The sequence below is a fragment of the Zalophus californianus genome, chromosome 5 (assembly GCF_009762305.2).
Source record: "Zalophus californianus isolate mZalCal1 chromosome 5, mZalCal1.pri.v2, whole genome shotgun sequence".
Lineage (NCBI taxonomy): Eukaryota > Metazoa > Chordata > Mammalia > Carnivora > Otariidae > Zalophus > Zalophus californianus.
In genome coordinates, this window is record NC_045599.1 from 96,056,667 (window position 1) to 96,078,813 (window position 22,147).

At 52.2% G+C, this 22,147-nt stretch overlaps 1 protein-coding gene across 2 annotated transcripts in view; it reads left to right on the forward strand.

Moving 5' to 3' along the window:
• SLIT3 (slit guidance ligand 3) overlaps window positions 1-22,147 on the forward strand; it is a 594,180-nt gene that overhangs the window by 510,178 nt on the left and 61,855 nt on the right. For both annotated transcript variants that reach the window (XM_027606988.2, XM_027606990.2), the window contains 6 exons: window positions 6,580-6,730; window positions 7,696-7,770; window positions 14,973-15,116; window positions 15,849-15,992; window positions 18,872-19,035; window positions 20,128-20,260. In XM_027606988.2, coding sequence (XP_027462789.1) covers window positions 6,580-6,730; window positions 7,696-7,770; window positions 14,973-15,116; window positions 15,849-15,992; window positions 18,872-19,035; window positions 20,128-20,260 — 811 coding nt within the window. The remainder of the gene's footprint in view (window positions 1-6,579; window positions 6,731-7,695; window positions 7,771-14,972; window positions 15,117-15,848; window positions 15,993-18,871; window positions 19,036-20,127; window positions 20,261-22,147) is intronic.

A 22,147-nucleotide genomic window follows, 5' to 3' on the forward strand; every position in this document is an offset into this window, starting at 1 on the left:
AGGGAGGTGCCCAGTCCCCTGGCCCTGACTCTGACCTCGTCAAGATGTACATATCTCCTCCTAGTGGCTTGGGAGGAAGTTCGCAAAAACTGCCCGGATCTATTGCAGATAGGGATCTAGGGACTAGGCGCCCTCACTTAGGCCCACAGTACCCAGAAAGAGTTGGTTGTTGGTCCCTCTACCCACTGCCATGATTCACAACCGTGGAGGAAATCTGGAAATCAGGAAGGACCCTAGAATCCGGTGTCTTCCCCCTTTCCTTCCTTCTCTTAGTCTGAAAGAGGCCACTCATCGTGATGGGAATCGGTCAGCTCCTCTGTGAAAGTCGGTGTTCACAGACCGTTGTGATTGTAGGTTTCCCAGTCCCAAACCCGGGGCCCCATCGGCTTCCCCATCTCTCTCCCTGGCTAAGGTCACGTATTTTCTTTTGATGCCATACTCCCCCTCCATGATACTTCGAATCATCCTGGATGAATGTCTGTCAGCCAGAGGGTTTCTGGGCACCTGGAAGGGTACTGGGGAGACTCCTGAGGTGTGGAATAGCAAAGGCGCTTTTCCTAAAGAAGAGCATTGCAGCTTTGTTAGCCCACTGGAAGTTGTGGCTTGTCTCTTCATTTAAGAGGCTGGGAGATCAGACTGCTGCGGATCCATTCTGCTATGGGGACAGACAGGTTGCAGAGCATGTGGAAGATGCTTCTGCTAAGACTGATGTCTTGGCAGATTGATGGTATGATTGAGTGGGATTTAGAGATCAGTGCAGGCCTGTGAGATGACCAGAGACATCTGCGGTCATAATTCCCTTGGGAGGGCTCCATTGCGCCCTGATACTTCTGCGTAGGGGTATCTAACAGTCTCCCACCTGTTCTTCTCCCCTTCCCATGTATCTCCCCTGGGAATGGGCTGCAAGGGCGGTGGGGCTCCTGTCTTCAGAAGTGTTCCTGTGGAACCCTGCTCCTGGTACTAATCACGCTCAGTGGGGGCCTGCTCCGGCTTCCGCTTCTCCACGCTGCTTCCTCTGAGCGCTCCTGTCCTCTCTCTGACGCTGCTTCCTGACCTTGACTCTGACCAGTCGCCGCGGGGCTTTCCTTTGTGCTTGATCTAACCATGTGGTGGAACGATGGAAACGGAACATGGTTCTGTCAAGCACCGCGGAAAGCACCGCGCTCTCCTGCAGCATGGCCCGCCACCGCCACCACCGCTGGACACCTCTTCTCTGCTCTGGAGCACCGCAGCCCAGCACCTGCCAGACCCACCTGTCCCGGTCTAGCCTCACAAAGGGCTGGGGGCGGGGGTTGCGGGGGGGAGGGAGTCTTGAAGGAGTCCCAGAGCACCTCCACCTCCAGGTAGCAGATATGAGCTGAAATGGGTATGGAGAAGCACACGGGGGACACGCTAAGATCTATATCCACATCTCCTACCCCAGATGGAGTCGTCATCCCCCAAATCTACACCGGATGCCAGCCGAGGGGTAAAGGAGCTAGGTCATAGCTCAGAAACCACTGTTTTCCTTCTATTCAGAGAGAACAGGTACACCGATGAAATATGCCCCATGGTTTCATGGCAGGGTCCCAGCGCAAGGTCATTTTCCCAAGTGGTAGCTAACCCAAAGGTCATACTGCTTGTGATCCACTCCTTACCCGCCATCTTTACCGGAAGCATTGGGGATGGATGTGGGCATGAGAATGGGTGAAAGTGGCATGAGTCTGAGACTTTGGATTTAACCTGTGGCTCCTTCTGAACCCGACCCCCACTCCTCATGAGTACATTGGCCCTGGTCCACCCCTCCCCCCCGTGCAGCCTAAAGTCCAGTCTGTGTCCTTCACCTTCCAAGAACAGTTAACACGGTGGCCTAGGTGCTGGACTCCTCACATGGTGCTCGTTCAATGCCACATAAGGGCTGTGCAGAAATCAACTGTCTCTGATAATAAAGAGAGGGATCTTGGCACCTCCCATTCTGTTTGTTTCTTGGTAAATCCCTAGGCCCAGTGTAACTAGAAGATTGTTTTTGGTTCATGCCATGGAGTCTGTGTGTTTCGTCCCAGATAAGAGAGAGCCAGGGTGGGAACCAAACCCTGGCTTAGGCCTGGGAGCCGACTCTGGCCTCCCACGGTGATGTGTGACTCTCACTGTCTCCTCTCCCTCAGGTCACCCCTCAGAGCCAGGGCCCAGCCGTTGCTGAGTAACAAAGAGTCGTCTGCCTCTCTGGATGCTTTCACCATATACTGAGTGCTTACTATAGGTCAGGCATCGAACTGTTTCCATCATTACCTTCTTGAATTTTTATAACAACCTTATAAGGCCCATTTCACAGATAAGCACATCAAGTCAGAGAGGTTAACTAACTTGCCCAGGGTCAGATGGCTGCTGTCTCTAGCTGTAACACTCAGCCTTCCCAGCTATGGATAAATCCATTGCCTTGAATTATAAAATGGGGAAGAATGACAGGATTGACTTGAATTGACAGGGAGTGGGAAAAAAATTTTACCACACCCTTTCAAGCTTGCTTCTGTTGATAGAGAAAAACTTGAGTAAGCAAGTGAGCAAGCAGCACAGTTTAAATGGCTCCTCCCTCCAGCATGGACAGACCAAGATCTGTTTGGTACAGAACAAATCCTCGAGCCTGGAGCAATTCCTTGTCCTGAACAGGGGGGCCGGGCCTCTGGAGTGGGTCCACGATGGCACTTTCCTGGGCACCTCCCCGGTTCTGCAGCAGCAGGCTTATGACCGGGCAGTGCCCAGCCACAGGCCTTGGGCCTTTCCCTCTGCTTTCAGGCAGATGGCTGCATTCATAATAGACTCTGATGGGGACAGCTTATAAGGACAGCTGGTCTGCCCAACTGATCACCAAACTCCTGGTAAAACAGTTGACATTTTCCAGCCACTGGTGTCTAATCCCCCAGCCTTTGCCTATGAGCGGATGACTGTGTGCCTAGCAATGCTCTCTTGATTCCATTCATTACTTATGACCCTTTGCTTGTCCACGTGACTCTCTCTTCAAGCTGATGAACTCCCCCGCACCCCCAGTACCTCTTTCTGCTCCTTTTCTCCTTCCATCCCACCCATGTTAGGGATACTGGAGGTAGAAGAGGAGAGTTCTGGACACATGTGTTGGCAGGGCCATGGTCATCAGATAACAATGAATCTATGACTTTCATTCAACAAACGGGTTGCCTAAAGAATGACGCAAATCCGGACGGCTAATGACAGGAGCCATCCTGGGCCCGGTACTGGCCTCTGCAGCCAAGGCCATCCAAAAAATGGGAGCTGTGGCTCCCTACCTGCCCCAATCCCATGACCATCCAAATGTCAAAGACAGTCTCTCCTGGGAAGTGGCCACAGGGCAAGGATTCGTAATAAAATCGTATTGCTGTGGATTTCCACCCCCCAGTCTATTAAAGCTTCTCTGTGATCATGTACCAAGTGTCGTTGTTCTGAGCTGCCTGCAAAAAGGGAGGAGGGCTTACAGGGGCAGGAGCAGGCAAGACGCCAGATGACATCAGCTCTCCCATGACCCGCTTCAGCCGTCGTTTTGTTTTATGGCTCTTCTTCAAGTCCTCTGAGATCTCTGCTGTCTGAACTCACCCCAAACAGACGAAGTAGCGGCCTATTCAGTTACTCCCCTCCTACTAAGTATTTCTGGCAGTGACAAATATGCATTGAGATTGAAATGGACTTTTAAAGCTCTGGAAAAGTTAAAAATACTTTTGGGTAGTTATGAGCATTAGGCATAACAAATGGCTCCGAGAAACCCTGGGTAGTTTCGGTAATGAAATATGAAGTGCTGGGGGTGGCATTTCAGGCTGGCTCTGACTGGGGAAGGAAACCTTTGGGTTCTGGGCAAATACCGTTATTAACATTTCTGGCTCCCACTCCTATAAAATATCACACTCTGACCCCCTCGTTGTTACAAACCAGGGCAATAACAAGAACAGCAGGGGGGAATGCTGGAAAGGACATATTAGTCCATCGAATCTAATTGCAAAATCATTTCATTAAAATGGGTCAGCGGTTCCATCGCAGAGGTCCACCAGTTATAATCTAACTATACTACAGAGAGCGATTCCTGCTAACTACAGACGCTCTCACCTTGATTAAAACGAAAACGCATTTAATCGGTGGCAGTCCCCGGCCACAGCCCAGCCGGTGTACATCTTCAGGCTCATTGTGTTGAAGAGCAAACCGTGCTCCTTCCTGTCTTTCAAAGGCATTTGATCAGTGCTCGGGGTTCCTCCACTTTGCAAGGATTCCACCGTAGACGCCTTCTGAAGGAAAAATATATGCGCGTGTACGAAGCATCCCTTCACGCCATCAGCATGGAGAACCACTGGCAGGGGACAAGAGAGGATTGTCATTTAGCAGGGTTTGCAAAATGAAATTCACCCAGGACTCAGCATGCCGATGTGTCTGGAGGAAGATGGCCCAGGTCAGAGTTATTCAGTGGGACGGATCCTGGCAAGCCAAGGGCAAGAGATTTGCATAATGCATTGGATTAGGAAGCAGCCCAAATAACTGCGGGGACACGTGCACAGATTTTGCTCACACAAGCCTGGGGGTGGAAGGTGGGATGAAGGAGGGAGGCGGGGAGGGAGCAGAGAGGGAAAGGAGACAGGTCCAGGTCTCTGATCCCCTGTCTTCAGGAGAAGGTCTCCCTTCAGAATCAGAGACCACCAAGTTCATCCGCAATCAAGGATTAGCGTAGGTTGATAAGGTGAGGGGTAAGAAACCACAAGCGTAGAAGATAGCTGCTTCCTGCCTCCCATAGCCCCTGCAGGAAAGCGCCATTCAGTCTACCTCCGCCAAGCTGGACTCTATGATCAGTCCTACAAAGACTGGCATAAATGTTTTGTCAAAATACACATCTGCAGAAAAGCATAGTATTAGTCACATGGGCCCTGGCATCCGCCTGCCTGGGTTCATCCCTCTGTCGTGTACCAACTGATCCGATGACCTCAGTCTTCTCATCTATAAAATGGAGTCATGATAATCTCAGAAAGTTGCAAGGATTAAATGGGCTTCCCCCATCTGAAGTTTGAAGAATAGTGCCTGGCTTGTGGTCCATGCTCCGTAAAAGTCAGCTATTATCACTAGCTACACGGATGTTTCAGTGGCCTCTGATATGCCAGATGTTCTACTAGGTTCTGGAAAATGACAGTAGTAGGATCACAAATATCCATATGGTTCTTTTCCCTTCCCCAGAGCCTCTCCACTGCTTTGCTCTCCTTGCATTTGCACAACCATCCCCATGAGATGGGGCAAGTCCTAGACCCCCATTTGTCCATGTGGAAGGACTGAGGCTAGTAAGTGCCAGGGCCTGCACAAACCCACGACTGCTGACGCTTCTATACTGGTAGTGCTCCACACTGGCCCTGTAGCGGATCAGACCACCAAGGTCTGCCTCAAGCCGTTAAGCAACCCTGGGATGGTCATGTTCTCTGAAACGCTTCAGGAACACTCACATACGGGACAGCTGATGTGCTAGCAGCACCCTGCTTACGCACTGGACAAACGTGGACCGAGCCTGTGTTTCACACCTAGCACAGCGCTAGTGAAATGTTGACCCCTGTCAACTAGCTGGGGAGAACCAGGGCTTCCCCAGTGACCGCCACTGGGATTGCTGTTCTCACAAGGTTTGCCCGGGTGCCAAGGGATCATTTCTAATCAGTAAAGCAGCACCCAGGGCCTCTCCTGAGATGTTACTTTTTGAAACTCTTGCTGTTACTGTGTGACCTCAGGAGAGACTCGATGTCAAAAAAATAAATCTTAGTTCCAACCACTTTTAGCTCATCAGAACTGGCCTTTCACCATAGTTAAATGGAGCTTATTCTCAAAGACGGGGCAAATCACTTGGATCTTCACAAGGGTTGTGCTTGTCTTGACAGTTTTTAAATGTTAATTTATCGCTATTATTGGTTTTAAAGAGGACCATCAGGCAACCCCGAGCCAAATTCCCAAGGCTTTAGGGCCTGGGCTCCAATTTCCCAGGTCCCCAACCCTCATTATTGTCTTCCCGATGCTGAGGCCTGGAGTCAGTGGTCATTGACCACCATATGCTGGGTCTCCTTTGTTGTTTCGTTACCTGCTTGAAGAGAACTGAGTTTTAACCCCCTTCCCTGACTTCCTCCCCACCCTGACACAGCCCGCATCAAAACGCCATCGAAATCTCTTCATTGGGATTTTCATGAATATTCAGAGGGTCCACAGATGATGGGCATCATGGACTAAGTACTCTTCACCCCAAATTGTAGCCCAAATTCCGTACACATGCACCTATGAGCGTTTCTCTGAGGAGAACACAACTTTGCATCAGCTTCTCGGAAAGGTCCATGACCCACAAAAGCTTAAGAGCCCACAGAGCTTGAGCCTGGTTTCCCAGAGGACTCAAATGATGAATGATAAAGACCAAATGGAAAGTGGGAGGCTGGGGTGGGGAGGGCACCAGCAAGGTGGCCACAAATGAAAGCAACGCTGTGTCTGTCCCTGGGAAACCCCCCCTCACATGTCTCCCCATCCCACTACCCACAACCTCAGCCCAGGCTGGGAGCCCCGGTGATCCTGACTGCCCTCTTTGGCCCCACCCAGGCTCAGAGGATTACCGCAGCAGGTTCAGCAGTGAGTGCTTCATGGACCTTGTATGCCCCGAGAAGTGCCGCTGCGAGGGTACCATCGTGGACTGCTCCAACCAGAAGCTGGCCCGCATCCCAAGCCACCTCCCTGAATACGTCACTGATCTGTAAGTACTACCTGGGCTGGAACTCCCTACACGGCCCCTAGCACCCCGTCACCCTGAGCCAGCCAGAGCAGGGTCTCTGGGAGGCAGCCCCCGTCCCGGCTCAGTCACATGGATACTCCTTGGCCATTCTCTGCATCCTCAGCAGAGGATAGACACCCAGGCACCCCACCCACCCACCCACCACCATCAGGAACAGCTTCCTCAAAAATAAAAACCACTAGTTCATTCAACAAATATTTTTGAACACCCACTGTGAGCCAGGCACGGTGCTAGGCCCACCAGCTTCCACAATGCACAAAGCAGACAGTCCTTCCAGCTCCTTATGAAGCTTACTACATAACAGAAAGATGGTTAGTAAATGGTTGTCAAAGTCGAGAAAACACTGGAATGATGAGCTATATCTGAGCCTCCAGTTATACATGCTAATGAAAGGGTACACTGGTTTGTCTGGAAATGGAAGAGCTAGAGAGCTACAGCATGGTAAGGGTGAGGGCGTGACATGTGCGGGATGGACAGACCTACGTGTGACTCTGGTCATCTTGACTTTCCTCTCGTTGGGCAAGTTGCTTCTCAGACCTCAGGGTCCGATTTCTAGCTGTAAAATGGAGGGGATGGCATGTACCTCGTAGGGGTTTAAGAAGATGAAGCAAGAGAATGCAAGCACGGAATTCATCTTGACTCATGCAAGGAGTGAGCTCCGCATGAACAATGGTGGTCTTAGTGGCGTTCGTGCTAGTGTTCTCTTTGACTTACACATCACAGTAACACATGGCCAGGCACAGCCCTCTGGGCCCTCATGCCTTCCCTGAGTTTTCCCTGGCTCCACTAAACTTGGCTGAATGTGAGGGCCAGGTGGCAACTCAGTTCAAGCTGTGGGGGAGCTGGGGAGGATTCCATGGAGGGCGGAGGAGGAGGCGCCCCCATCCCCGGCTAACCCACCACCCTACCTCTTGTTTCCCATATAGGCGACTGAACGACAATGAGCTATCTGTTCTCGAGGCCACTGGTATCTTCAAGAAGTTGCCCAACCTGCGGAAAATGTAAGTCAGCCCCCCGGGCACTTGGCAGCAGCCTGCAGGCCTGGCCAGGGTCCGTGCTGCAGACTAGAGCAGAAGGCCAGGGTACCGGGGGCTCCCTCACCCTCTGGCCCAGACCCTCCCAGCCTCCTCTTGCCCCCACTACGGCATGTATCTTTGAAGCAGGACAGTAAGGCACAGCCATGCAGAGACAGACCAAAATGAAACTTCACTGTTTTGGGTTGTTTTGTTTTTTTTTTTTTTTTAATAAAGATTTTATTCATTTGAGAGAGAGCAAGAGTGAGCATGAGCGGTGGGAGGGGGGAGGGGCGGAGGGAGAGGGAGAAGCAGACTCCCTGCTGAGCAGGGAGCCTGATTCGGGGCTCAGCCCCAGGACCCTGAGATCCTGACCTGAGTGATGAAGGCAGATGCTTAACCGACTAAGCCACCCAGGCGCCCCAAAACTTCACTGCTTTTAAATTGCTAAGTATGGTGCAGAGCATGCATTTGGCACCATCCCTAATCCTCACTCCAGGTGCCCTCTGCTCCTCCTGATCCTCCACACCCAGCGTCTACCCCAAGGGGTGGCAAGAGGAACTCAGGTAAGGACCAGCAATGGGACACGGGAGTCTAGGGTACATGTATGTCACTCAGGACTTTTTACGAGGTGACAATTAAAAGTTCTGTTCTTAGATGGCCTCTACAGGCTTCTGCGTCGGTGAGGCACATTGGAGCAGAAACGCTAGATGTCTTGCACACTGGGCTTCAGTCTAGGTGTCCCTGGGTCTGACCAGAGCCTGACCTTAGGCAAAGGGCCCACATGCTCACATTGGCTTCTCCAGTGCCAGGGCTGCCTGTCCTCATACCCCCTCCCTGCCTCCAAGTTTGGGCCAAACAAGAATAATGTGGCTGAGCTAAGGGAGCGTTTGTCCTGGGCCCGAGGCCACATTCCCTGCCTCGTGCACATCAGCTCATGTAGTCCTTGTACACCTGCCTGGTGGTGGCCTCATATTCCTCTTCATGTGGGTGAGGAAGCTGGCAAGGCTTCTCTGAGACCACACAGCTGATCAGTGTCGGAGCTGGTACTCAGACTGGGGTTCAGCCGTAATCACACCAGTGTGCAGTTAGGCTTGCTTCCGCTCATCTTCCCTTCCCAGGGCCCTCACAGAGGTACCGGCACAGACAGGGGCTCTCTACCCTCTGATGCCCTTCTCCTCGGCCCCTCTCCCTGCGCCCATCCCAGACTCCACACCTCCTGGCCCCAGAGTTGGGCTCAGAGGAAATATAGTCAAGCCTCCTTATTCACAAATCCCATGTTTGCTAATTCACTTACTCGCTGAAACTTATTTGTAATCTCAAAATCAATACTCACGGTGCTTTCATGCTCATTTGTAGACATGGACAAAACAGCAGAAAATTTCTTGAAAATTTTTGAGTTGTCCTGCGTGCCTGTACTCAGCTGACATCCGAAAGGCTGTGCTCTGGTTCTTTGTTTCAGCTCTCGGATTGTAAACAAGTGTCCTTGTCACAGTATATTTGGTGCCACATCTTTTTGCATGTTTATGCATTTTGTTGGTGATTTTGCCTTTTAAATGGCCCCGCTACATAGTGCTGCTGGGCTGTCTAGCCTTCCAAAGCACAAGAAAGCTACGATGCGCCTCGTGGAGAAAATACGTACGTTACATGGCTTTGATCAGACTCGAGTAATGGTGCTATAGGCTGTGAGTGCCATGTAAGTAAATCCACCACATACATTAAATAAGATGTCTTTAAACAGAAACACACATCAGACAAGGTTATGTACTGATCAGCTGATGACAGTGTTGTGACCAGAGGCTCACAGGAACCTAACCTTGTGTTTCCCCTGGGAGCTGTGGTTCAGCATTCCCTAATTCAGTTTTCCCCGTGACTTTGTAGACTGTAACTACCGTGAATAATGAGAACTGACTGTAAACCTTCATTTTTTGTCACGTTCTCCACTCTTCCACCCATCAGTTCCCTGCAGACAAGAAGAAGACAGACCTTCCCCTGCCCTGGGCTGCACCTCCCTCCCTCCCTGACCACAGCCACCACCTTGCCCACATCCTCAGTGACTGCTCTGTAACTGAGGGCAGGAGAGAGCACTCTGAAGGCACAGAGGAGAGAGGGACACACGTGGGTCCTGGAGAGGACTATGGCTGTCTGTGTGGTCAGGCTTCGGAAACCAAGCACAGACATCACCCATCACCTGCAAGGAAACGTCCTGTTTAATTCAAACCTGAGAAACGCATACTGTTTTAAACCTCAAAACAGCAACTTCCATGTGTATGGAGAGAAGGCAGGTACTTAAATGAGTAAGGCTGGCCAAGTACATATCTGCATAGTAAACAGGAAGAAGTAATCTTTGCTTCCATAGAGAGACATTACCCTCCCGTGTGAGGTGAAGCTCACACGCTTTGAGTCCCTCTCTCATCTTCTCCCTTGCAACAGGGAAGGGAGAATAGAGAACCGTTTCTGTGCACCAAGAAAAACAAGCACACAAACACAATGGTAAGTGACCACCGACTCCCAGCCTCAGCATCCAAGCCACAAGAGAGTGGTGGGGACTGTGACAAAACACAAAGCCAGTTCTTGCTAAAAGGGTCAAAGGTCACTGGGTTTGTCCCAGTGTTTGCTGTGCTGGAATGAGGGTCCCAGCTGCCAAACCTTCCCTGTAGCAGCCAGAAATCCAAGCACAGCGAAGAACAGACCTGCGTTTGTTCTCAGTTCAGCTCTGTCCCCCTCCTGCTGTGTCACCCTAGGATTGTCCTTAGCCTTGCTGAGCCCTAGTTACATTATTCGCATGGTAGAAGGAAATCTACTTTCCTTATAAGTTATGATGAGGATCAGAAATAAGTGTGAAGAGGGGCGCCTGGGTGGCTCAGTCGTTGAGCGTCTGCCTTCGGCTCTGGTCATGATCCCGGGGTCCTGGGATCGAGCCCCGCATCGGGCTCCCTGCTCGGCGGGAAGCCTGCTTCTCCCTCTGCCACTCCCCCTGCTTGTGTTCCCTCTCTCGCTGTGTCTCTCTCTGTGTCAAAATAAATAAAAATCTTAAAAAAATAAAATAAAATAAAATCCCATAAAAAAAAAAAAAAAGTATGAAGAGGTCAGTGAAAGACACGCCACTGAACATGGGCCCGGGATGGAAAGTAGCAGGAAGACGGAAGAGCACATCTGGGTTGAGGACCAGGGTCGCTAGCTATATACTTAAAACAGGAGTTGCAAGTTCAGATATTTTCAAGATCCAGAGAGTAGCACAGATGTGGAAAGGAACTTGGTGCATGGCAATAATTAATAATAGTAATAATCCTAATAGCAGCTAGCCACTAACGGTTACTAGACACTTCACTCTGTGCCAGACTGTACTGACATTAATTCATGTAAATCTCACCAAGAAAAACCAAAAAGCTTTGAGATTGTTACATTTTACAAATAAGGAAGCTGAAACACAGAAAGTGAAGTAACTTATCCAAGTTTAAAAATCAAGCAGCAGAGCCAGGAGGGGTAACAGTGCAGATCAGTTGGGGAATGCGTGCCCTATCTGAAGGCAGTAATTACATGTGTGTGCACAAATTCATACTCGTAGTACTAGCCAACCGAGCAAATGCCGAAGGAACAGATCTGGTCCCAAAGGCCACCAGCTGCAACCACTTATTTAAAATAACTCGATGGCAGCTCTTTTTGTTAAGTAAAGGGTCTACTGGGACCCATCACCGTCCCAACATCCCCACAGAGGTAGTGGGCCAACGGGATCAGGGTCAGGTTAAAGCCAGCTGTGCCTGTGTCCAAGTCTGCTAAGCTTCCGCAAGGACTGGGAAGTCAGGGCCCTAAGGTTATGCTCTTGACTTTACCCTGACCGGGCACAGGGGGCCGAGAGGGGGGAGCATAAAGCCAGGTGTTGAAACTCTACTGTGCCTTTACCTGTCCTGTGGGAATAATGAGATCTCCAAGAGTATCACATGTACTAAGGGATGCCTTCCCCCCCCCAAAAAAAATGTACAAGCCATTCCCCAAAAGGATTATTGGTACCGTGGTAACTCCAGGCAACTCTTCAAATGACGTCACATTCAGACTGTGGTCATGGCATCTCTCAGGCAGACTTTTAGGTCAGTTCCTACGCTGAAGGAGAATCTCAGCCACAGGCTGAAACCTGGCAGCCCTCTAGCCAAAATCAGGTTACACACGGGCAAATTTGTTGACCATAGTTGTGTTTTTAGTAAGAATTAGTTGCCCACTTCTAAAAATCAGGAGTGTTCATGGAAAAAAAAGATCCAAATTTCTGGCATCTTTTGGAAAATCAGATCTGGCAAAACGGGGCCAAACGGCTGCAGTTGAGTTGAAGTGAGAAGCAGCTCTCCCCCTAAATCGGGCATGTGCTTTTCTGGTCACTGGGCTTGTGGACTGTGCTATCCCTTTGGACCTGCTTCCTGCCTTAAGTCACCAGCCTGGACCCTGTGGACATTTGAGCTTGCAAGCCAAGCTGGAAATAGAATTTCCACCTCAGGGAGGGAGAGGTTCATAAAAAGGGTAGACAGGACCTCCCTGACCTGACAGCGTGCCAGAGTGCTTGCTCCGTGATGACCCAGTATCCTTAGTTTCTAGAACAAAATCCACTTAGCTCTCTCCCCACTACATTTTCATCTGAGACTGGGCTTTAAACAGGATCACAGATGACTCCCTGTTGCCAGGGTGCTTGGGCGGTCTTACAAGCCATGGGCTAGAAGAAGCCTGGGTTTGCCCCCTCAGACCAGGTTTCCAGGGGAAGCCAGACAAATCCCCAGCCTGCAGGGCCTCGTTGTTTCTTGGGACAGCCGGCAGCCAGCAGAGGCAGCGGGGACACACACTGGGTTTCTCCTGGTGCTGCCCCTCTGAACTGCCCTCCCCCGCCCCCCACCCCCACCCCCACTCCAGGCTGCATGGGAGTTTCCACAGCTGGGCCCTTGTGTAAGATCCCATCCTCATCAGAGCCAAAGCCAGGATGAAGCCATATTCCTTCGGGTGCGTCTGTAGAGACAAAAATGGACCAAGGCCTGCTGAGTGGTCCTGGCTTCACATTTGGGGTTCCTGGGATCTGGGGCGTCTTCAGGAAGATCGCACTCTGAGAGTAAGACAGAGTTCCTACAAAAGCCTGATGCTCTCGTTTTGTGTGTGGAGTGCTTGCCCCAAGCTGCCTGTAGTTTTGAGCAGCGCTTTGATGAATGGAGAGACAACCACAGCCTGGTCTTCTGGAAAATTCTGTCCCCTCCTTTTTTTCTCTCCTTATGTTTTCCATTCTCCCAGCCTGAGGAAATCCAATTCACAAACCTTACAGTAATGTGATGTTAATTTTGCTCATTTAAAGAAACAGATGTCGGGAAATGGGAGCCCTCCCCCTTCATGGCTGCTTTAACTCATCTTCATTGCCCGTCCTGTGTACTTTAATTCCCCACAGAGCCTAACTCTCTGGAGCAAAATCCTGCTCCTCCAGCATTCCTATGAGTTATAGCTACTGAGAGAGCCTTTATCTCTCCTCCCATGTCTAATTTGGGGGTAATTTGCAGTCTCCCCTGTGCATTACCTTCATTCCTGGGTTATCCCAGACCAGGACTACCAGGATTTATTAAAAACAAAAACCCAAAAACAAACAAACAACAAACAAAAACCGGCTGAGTTTAAGGAGAGCCAACAAGGGTGGGGCGGGGAGGGGGGCAGAAATCCAGAGAGAGTCTCCCAACTCTCTCAGACCTTTGGGGGGAGAATGCTGAGGAGTATTTCTCCTGTTTCCTTGGCAGGACAGAAGGGGCAGGAGAGCAGGGCCATGACAGGAGCACTGAGGGTGCCGACAAGGCCCCAGCTGTCTCCTCCGCACCTGCACACAGGCGTGGGCACTGCCCTGCCCTGCAGGCCCAGGCCCTACCTGGGAAGGAGGCAACAAAGTGGCGTCCAGCCCATGGGTGCCCAGTTCCATCGCTAGCTCTGAGGCAGTTGCCCAGGGAAGCTTCACCTCCTGGGGTTGCCATGGGTCAGCCTAGAGCTGCGCACGGGTGCATGAGAGAAGCAAAAGCACCAGGGACTCAACTGTGGGTCCTAACGTCCTCAGTGTGCTTAGAGGGTTAGCAGGCTCCACCTACACCTGCAGATTTTGCCGTTCGCAGAACACCATTCCCTGTGCAAGGCACAGACAGGCTCTTTGCCCCGGAGACTGGATTTTTTCCCCCAGTTTGTGTAAACACCATCACTCTCCACTCCATCCATCCTGTCTGGGATGCATTTCAGGCCTGACTGGGTGGTCCACGGAGGCTCCCTGCCAAGGAGCGCCCTGGGGGACTCGCAGCCCCGGTGGCCCTGCAGGAGCTCTTGAGAGGCCTGGCCTGTGGTGATCAGGCATCAGAGGGAAAGGCCTTCTCGGAGCTCGAGCAGAATTGGAAAGGGTGGCTCCAAGCCTTGGTAGGACCAAGCCGTTGGAACATACAATATCCCAAGCCCTGAATTTTGCAAAACAGTAACAGAAGGGTGTGAGTGTCCACAGCACCAAAGGAACATTCACTTAGGAAAGAGGCAGCTCATGGAGGACTTTTGATGCACCAGAAAGCCTGGCCTCAATCCCAGTTCTATCAGCTGTATGATTCTGGGCAAGTTACTTAAACTCTCTGAACCTCAGTCACCTCATCCATAAAATGAGACAATGATAATACACGTAATACTCTTCTGATAGGTGTTGTTTCAAGGATTTGATGTGATTCTGTGAGCCACACCTCTCACATGGAACCTAATGCATGATAAGTGCTCAGAAAGTAGTAACTAGAAAGTGTCCATTTATATCAAGGATCTCAACTGTAGAGCTAGAAGCTCTACAAACATCCCATCCCCACAGAGGGCACATTTTATATTTTTTTCTGGCCTTCCACGTGAGAAGCACTGCTAGGCGAGAGTTTCTGATGAAGGGAGAAAAATTAGTTTGAGAATCGCCATTTTAAATGTGCTCATACCTGGGGCTTAGAAAAAAGGATCACCCTGAAAAGACTTCAGGCTGCATGCGTCCTGTTTCACAGGGTAGCCCCAACCGTGCAGGACTAGGGTCCTTGCTCCACAGCCACGGGTGCTGAAGACCAAGCATCAGGGGGCCCCCACCATCCCGTCCTTGGTCCAGGGGCACCTGAGGGTCCTCCCTGACTGAGGGCTTGTGATTCCCGCCCTGCATCCTGAGCCACTCTGTCCCTTCCTTCTAGAAACCTGAGTAACAATAAGATCAAGGAGGTGAGAGAGGGTGCCTTCGACGGAGCGGCCAGTGTGCAGGAGCTGATGCTCACCGGGAACCAGCTGGAAACGCTGCATGGACGCATGTTCCGGGGCCTCAGCAGCCTCAAGACCCTGTGAGTGCCTGGGTCCTGGGCCAAGGCCTGCAAGGAGACAGGAGGGCGGGGGCATCGGAGGGGGATTACGAAGGCTGGCAGGCAGCCCCTGGGCCCTGTCCTGACAAGTTGAGTCCCTTCCTTCCTGGAGCCAGAGAGGCACTAGACATTTCCCAGCCCTCGAGGGGAAACAGCTTAGCATTCTCAGCACCCCCAGCACACACACCCTGAAAGATACTTGCCCTAAGGTGTACAAGTAGATAAAGTCATGCTGAAAATGCGCTGAGAGAGGCACACACACACTTACCCACTTAGATACAGACACATATACATAAAAATGACACACAGGCAGCATGCAGATAAGCACATATACGAACAAGCATGTACACACAAGCACACACACACACAAGCTGATGGCCCACAGCCACATCTTGATTCTCCTTTCTCCTCCCAGAAATACACATGCAGACACTGACCACCATACAACATACATGTGTACACACAGACACTCATGACACCCATATTTACATGAAGCATGCACAGACAAGAATGTACGCACACATTCACAGGTAGCCACGGTGGGGACCCACACCCTATCACAGAACAAACCTCAGCAACATGACTGGTCTGGCCTGGAGTTGGCAAAAGCATCACACACACGCACACACACGCACACACACACACCCTGTGGCTTCGTGGTGGAGAGAAGATAATGCCTGTGCACCCCCTCATCCCTACCCCTCTTCCTTGCAGGATGCTGAGGAGTAACCTGATCAACTGTGTGAGCAATGACACGTTTGCTGGCCTGAGTTCAGTGAGGCTGCTGTCCCTCTATGACAATCGGATCACCACCATCACCCCTGGAGCCTTTACCACACTTGTTTCCCTGTCTACCATGTAAGTCTTCCTGGACCACTGCACACTGACTCTGGGCTCCTCTCCTGCACACCTCTCCCCTGGCATCTCACTACCATGTTTGGCCACGGTCACCTACCCATCTGTCAACTTAATAACCACTTGCTGGGCTCCCTCCATGTGCCAGGCACCATCGAGGTGCTAAGAATTCACAGACATGGTCCCTCCTTTCTGGAGCTCACAGCATAGTGAATTACCACAGAAGGGAGGTCCACGGTGATATGAAAACCCAACACAGGCTTTGTCAAAGAACACTGGAGCTGGGTTCTGGAAGGTGAGTGGGAGTTAGCTTGTTCAAGAAAGTGGGAAGTGCATTTCCTTCTATCAGAAGAACATGTGCAGGGCGCCTGGGTGGCTCAGTTGGTTAAGCAACTGCCTTTGGCTCAGGTCATGATCCTGGAGTCCCGGGATCGAGTCCCACATCGGGCTCCCTGCTCAGCAGGGAATCTGCTTCTCCCTCTGACCCTCTTCCTTCTCGTGCTCTCTATCTCTCATTTTCTCTCTCTCAAATAAATAAATAAAATCTTTTAAAAAAAAGAAAAGAACATGGGCAAAGGCCCTGTGGTGGGTTGTCGCAGAGCAGATGCATGAGACTGAGCACAGTCCAACATGGTCTTAGCACAGAGTAAGGGAGGATGAGGTATAAAGCAAGGCAGAAGGGAGGCCAGGCCAGGGCCAGGCGACAGGCCTGCCATGGACTATTTTGGTCTTCATCCAAAGCCACTGAAGGTTTTAAGCAGGCCAGTGACATGATCTGACAGTGGGTTTTAAATGATGTCACTGGCCGCTTAAATGTGTATCAGAACCAGAATTAGAATCTAGCCTTCTGGACACCTAAATGAGTGCTCCTGCCCAGATAATTCACGGTATTGGTAAAGGAGGCTTTAGAATAGTAAAGTGATGGGCTCTAGAGCAAATTTCCTGGGTTCCAATCCTGGCTTTACCTCTTATTAGCTGTGTGACCTTAGAAAAGTTACTTCATCTCTCTGTGTTTGAATTGTTCCTTCTGTATAATCCATCTCATAGGATTGTTATGAAAATTGAATCCGTTAATATTTGTAAAATGCCCAGGAAGGGCCTGAAATATAGAAAGTACTCAACACACGTTAGCCTTTCTGGTTGTGTGTAGTATTTCCACGTGGCTCCGTTACCCTTAGTTGCTGGTCCATTCTTCTCTCTCTTTCCTTCCCTAATGACTCTCTGAAAGACAGAAGAGAAAGGCTTTTGGTTGCATCTCCTGTTGCTGCCTATTGTTCCCATATACCCACCTCCAAGGGACTAAAAGCCAAATTATAGATGTCCTAAAGGGCCCACACCATCCGGTCCCTCCTAACCTACCTCCAGGCCAGCACCCCCCCAGCCTCCTCACTGCCCCCCACACCCTAGACCCACTCCCACTACCTGCAACAGCCTTCCCCGGCCTCCCTCCCCTGCTTCCATTCTTTGCTCAAGTGTGGGTTGCCTCACCCCGCTCTGCCCCCGTGCCATCCCCCCAGCTCCTCAGCCCAGCTCTCCTGCCCATTTCCCTAGCACAGACCGTTTCCTGATAGACCATACAACCGATGTTTGGGTTGTTGATTCCATGCTGTCTGCCTCCCATCAGCTGGAATGGAAGTTCCAGAAGGACAGGGATGTGCAGCTCTTCTGTGTACCACTGTGTCCACGATGCCTGTGTCAGTGCCTGGCACTAAGTAAGGGCCCATTATATACCCGGTGAATCAAGGCATGAATGGAATGAATGAGTGGCAGCACGGCGGGGGGCTGGGGGCCAGGAACTAGCACCAGCAGGTTGGTTTACTTTAGCTCACTTTCTGCCCCTCCCGTGTGTCTCCACACTGAGAATCCAGAGACATACAAGATGCCCAGAGAGGCAGAGTCACAACTCATTAGGGGAACCAGCTTTGACGCGAGAAGAAACTCGCCTGACTTGGCACAGCTGCTGAACATCAGCGTCAGGATTCAAACCTGGGATGTCTGACTCCCAAGCTCTTAATTTGTCCTATCATACCACAGCAACTCAGGGCTGCCTGGCCTCTTGTGTATCCTCCTTAAGCTTTACTTTCCTCCTGTGTGGGATGAGAATAATGTCCCCTCCGTCCTCGGGCTTATGAAGTGCTGAGCCTGGTTCCAGTCCTCTAGGCAACATGCAGACCCACAGCTGCTCTCCCCCCATCCCTCCACCAACCCAGTCATTGCATTCCCCAGATACACACACACACACACACACACACACACACACACACACACACACACACACACACACACACACTGGCGGTGCTGATGCCGTGCAGGACCCCAGAGACACAGGACAGACAGGTCTGATGCCCACCCTGGGGGAGCCGAGAGTCTAAGGAGGGAGGCACACAGTGCACGGCCAGTATGGGTGCTGTGCAGGCCACGTGGGCGAATGAGGGAGAAGACTGGGACAGGTGCAGCTTCTAGTTTCCCTGTGTGGGGGGGGGGGGGGGGCGTCTAAGCCAGGACTGAAGGAGGAGGAGGCGGCCAGGCAGACAGTAGAGTCATGCCAGGCTGGGCACCAGCGCCGGTGGAGGCACTGAGTGTAAGAAAATAGTGCTGAGGGATTGAAGACAGTCCACGGCTGGAGCTCAGCGGAGAAGGGAGGACGCAGCAGGAGACCAAGGTCCCATCCGTCCGCAGAGGTCCGGAATGAGACCCTCACAAAGACTGCCTTTGGGTTCTAGAAGAGAGTCTGCATTTCCTTTCCCGGACCTCCTCTCCCCTCCCCCGGAACCCTCCCTGGGGAGCCGGGCCCCAGGGTTGCAGCCCTGGGTCCCAAGGCCAGCTTCCACAGTAGAGGGGTAGGTGCTAACCACTCAGAGAGGGCCCTTCTTTCCTCCCAGAAACCTCCTGTCCAACCCCTTCAACTGCAACTGCCACCTGGCCTGGCTCGGCAAGTGGTTGAGGAAGAGGCGGATCGTGAGCGGGAACCCCCGGTGCCAAAAGCCATTCTTCCTCAAAGAGATCCCCATCCAGGATGTGGCCATCCAGGACTTTACCTGTGAAGGTGAGGAGGCTGGGGGCGGGGCAGAGGGGCAGTACCTGGGAAGGCAAGAAAGATACAAGAGAGGAGAGGGGCAGCAGGTAACTCATGATCAGGACCCCCTGAGATCTGACACTACTCTGCCCTCTGGCGTGCAGCTGTGGCTCTGAAGGGCTCTGTAGGTCTGCCGCTAACCATATGGCTCCCTTATGCAAATTAAGAAAAGGGGCCTCTTCCTAAACACATTTTACTTCTATCAGAAATGTGTCATAATATACTGATTTTTTAAACAAGACACTTTATGGCTGTCTATGAGAATACTGTTGTACTAAATGTCCTAATCTATCATATCCACAGTGAGATAGGTGCCCATTAGATGGTGAGGCACCCTTGTGCAGTACGCAACCTACATAACTGTGCATGAGAGCCCTGGCCCTCAGTTTTCCTATCTGTGTCATGAGGCTCAGTGTATCCTGAGAAACAGACTTCAAGATGAGCTCCTGGGAAATTTCTGTCACTGGCTGGGGGGTTTTTAATACCTGGAGGTCCAAGGCTTTGAGTGTCAGGATTCCAAAGGACATATTTACATAAATTCAGCCAGCACATTTTTTACTTGGTCAGCTATAGCTTATCTAAAGACAAATTAACTGATTTGTAGATTAACTGAGGTTACGGTATAATGGGCTGGGGACACATTTACCACCCCAGACGGATTGTGTTGGTGGAAGGAGTGGAGAAAGGTAGGAGAAAGGGAGTAGACAGGGCTCTCCGCCTACTCTGGAGCACTCCTTCTGTCAGTTTGGCTTATTCTGGACTCAGTTCACAGTCATCTCCCCTATCTAATACTCTGGTTAATCAAGTTTTTAAAGTCTTCAATTTATGTTGAACATGGTAGCAGAGGGGTGGCCCTTTTCCCCGATCCAGACACACATTCTTTCCCCTTTACCCATGGAGGAGACCCGCAGGCTCATTTCTGGTTCGGGCTCAGAGTGGAGGGCTTCCCTTTCCTGAAGACGGCTTAGACCCTGGCACCCAGCCTCGCTCACCTGCCCTGCCACCCCCCGCGCCCCCAGAGAAGCTAGTGTCCCCCCATGCTCACTTTGGGACCCTCCACAGGCAATGACGAGAGTAGCTGCCAGGTGGGCCCACACTGCCCGGAGCAGTGCACCTGCGTGGAGACAGTGGTCCGGTGCAGCAACAGGGGGCTGCACGCCCTCCCCAAAGGCATTCCCAAGGACGTGACGGAACTGTAAGTACTCCCACCCTCTAACCCCACCTCCGCCAGCATCCGCCATGCTTTATCTCCAGTGTCCCCAGCATGACTGCCTGGGGCGCCCTTCCTTGAGTGGACCCCGGCACCGTGGCAGCAGAGCCTCAGCCAAGGGGTCGGGCAGCAGCTTCGGCACGGGGACAGGAAGCACTCCTCCCCAGTGCCTCTGCCTGGCCGGTGACGACTGCCTGGCCCTCCGGAATACAAGCGGGAGGGTTACCACCTTGTTTTCTAGATCCTTCCCCCCCCTCAAGCCCCCTGCTCTGTACTCCACCTTCCAGATTCCCTAGCAGTCTCTCAGTCTGACACCAGAAACAGCCCAGATCGTTGTAAAAACGATGCCCAGCAGGCACTGTGGCTTCCGGAGCACTTCTGCCAACCTGCTCCCCCTTACAGCTACCCATGTTACAGGTGAAATCTTAGTCCTGAGTCCTGCTTGTGCTCCACCCAGGAGCCATCTGACTCCGCGGCCGAGCTCCCCACACCAACTCCTCAGGGCTGCTCCTGCCCCAGAGGCTCCCACTTAACAAAAGAGGTCTCATTCCCTTCCTGAGGCACTCTTCATGCTGTGGAGGAAACTGTCTTCCCGCCCCCTGGAAAGCTCAGCCAGTCCATGGGCAGGGAGTCGTCCCTGGAACGGCCTGAAGCACAGCCCGCACACACCATGTTCCTGCTTCCACTCGGTCCCCCACTCACTCAGCACCTGTCTGTTGTGCGCCTGGTGTGTCGGGTTCCTCTGCTCGCACTGGGGAGACCCCCACCCGTGTGGGGTCCCCGGTCACTGGGAAGGGAGATGTATGCTCCACCGTCTCAGCAGCATGTGCAAGGTGACAACTATGGCAGTGCCACAGAAGAGAGGGCAAGGTTGCTGTGACACCCTAGAGCAGAGAGGCTCCCCTTGGTGTGGAGATCAGAGAAAGCTTCTCTGTGGAGATGAAGCTGGAAGGGTGAGGAGCAGACCCAGGGCGGGGGAGGCAGGAGGGGCAGCAGCTACTGCGGGTCGGGCAGAGCCGGGTGCGGTGTGACTGGGACCCAGAGTGCCAGCGCGGGAAGACGCACTCGCATGCCACTCCCCAGCCACATTGCAAGCTTGCACTGTGTCCCCGGGCCCCGGGAACGCCCCTTCCTCTGGGTCAGCTTAGCACACACCCTGCCCTCGGACACAAGTGACGGAATTGACTGAGACACCAGCAGGGACTGTTCCTCCGAGTGGGACTGGCTCTGCCAGTGCTTTGGGGTGGGGGTGGGGGGACCTGAGTAGGACACTGACTTAGAATAGCCGGTCAGTGCCGGGGTGTGTGTTGTGGCTCCCAGCATCTCCCCGACACTCAAGGAGGCTGGAACCGGGCCGCCCATGCCAGGAAAGGAAGGAAGAAAGGGAGGGTGGGCGGGCAGGCGGGAGGAAGGAAGGAAGGAAGGAAGGAAGGACCGACTGACAGACGGACTTGGTAGTCACTAAAAGGCCCACGACAGCCCTGCGTCTGGGCTTTGACTGTCCTGCTGGAGGTCTGCACGAGCACTGCCATGTGGCGCCCCCAGCCCCAGGCCCTTCCCTCCCCCGGTGGTGTGGGCTGGGGGCTGCAGAAATGACCCAGGTACTCGCCTCCTTCCTGGACCAACTGAGTGCCAAGTGACACATGCGAAAGAGAAGAAAATGCCATGAAAACAGGCCTGTGGATGCTTTTCCCCAAAGCTCATGAAATAGAGATTGAAATAACAAAGATAAGTGGCTGTAATGATAAAGTAAACGCCAGAGCTTGGGGAGACCCAATTTCCCGCTTTGGAAATGATGGCACCCCCCCCCCGCGGCCAGACTGGTTTCCAAAGCACACCCAGGATGGCAGCCCTGAGCCCAGACCTTCTCCC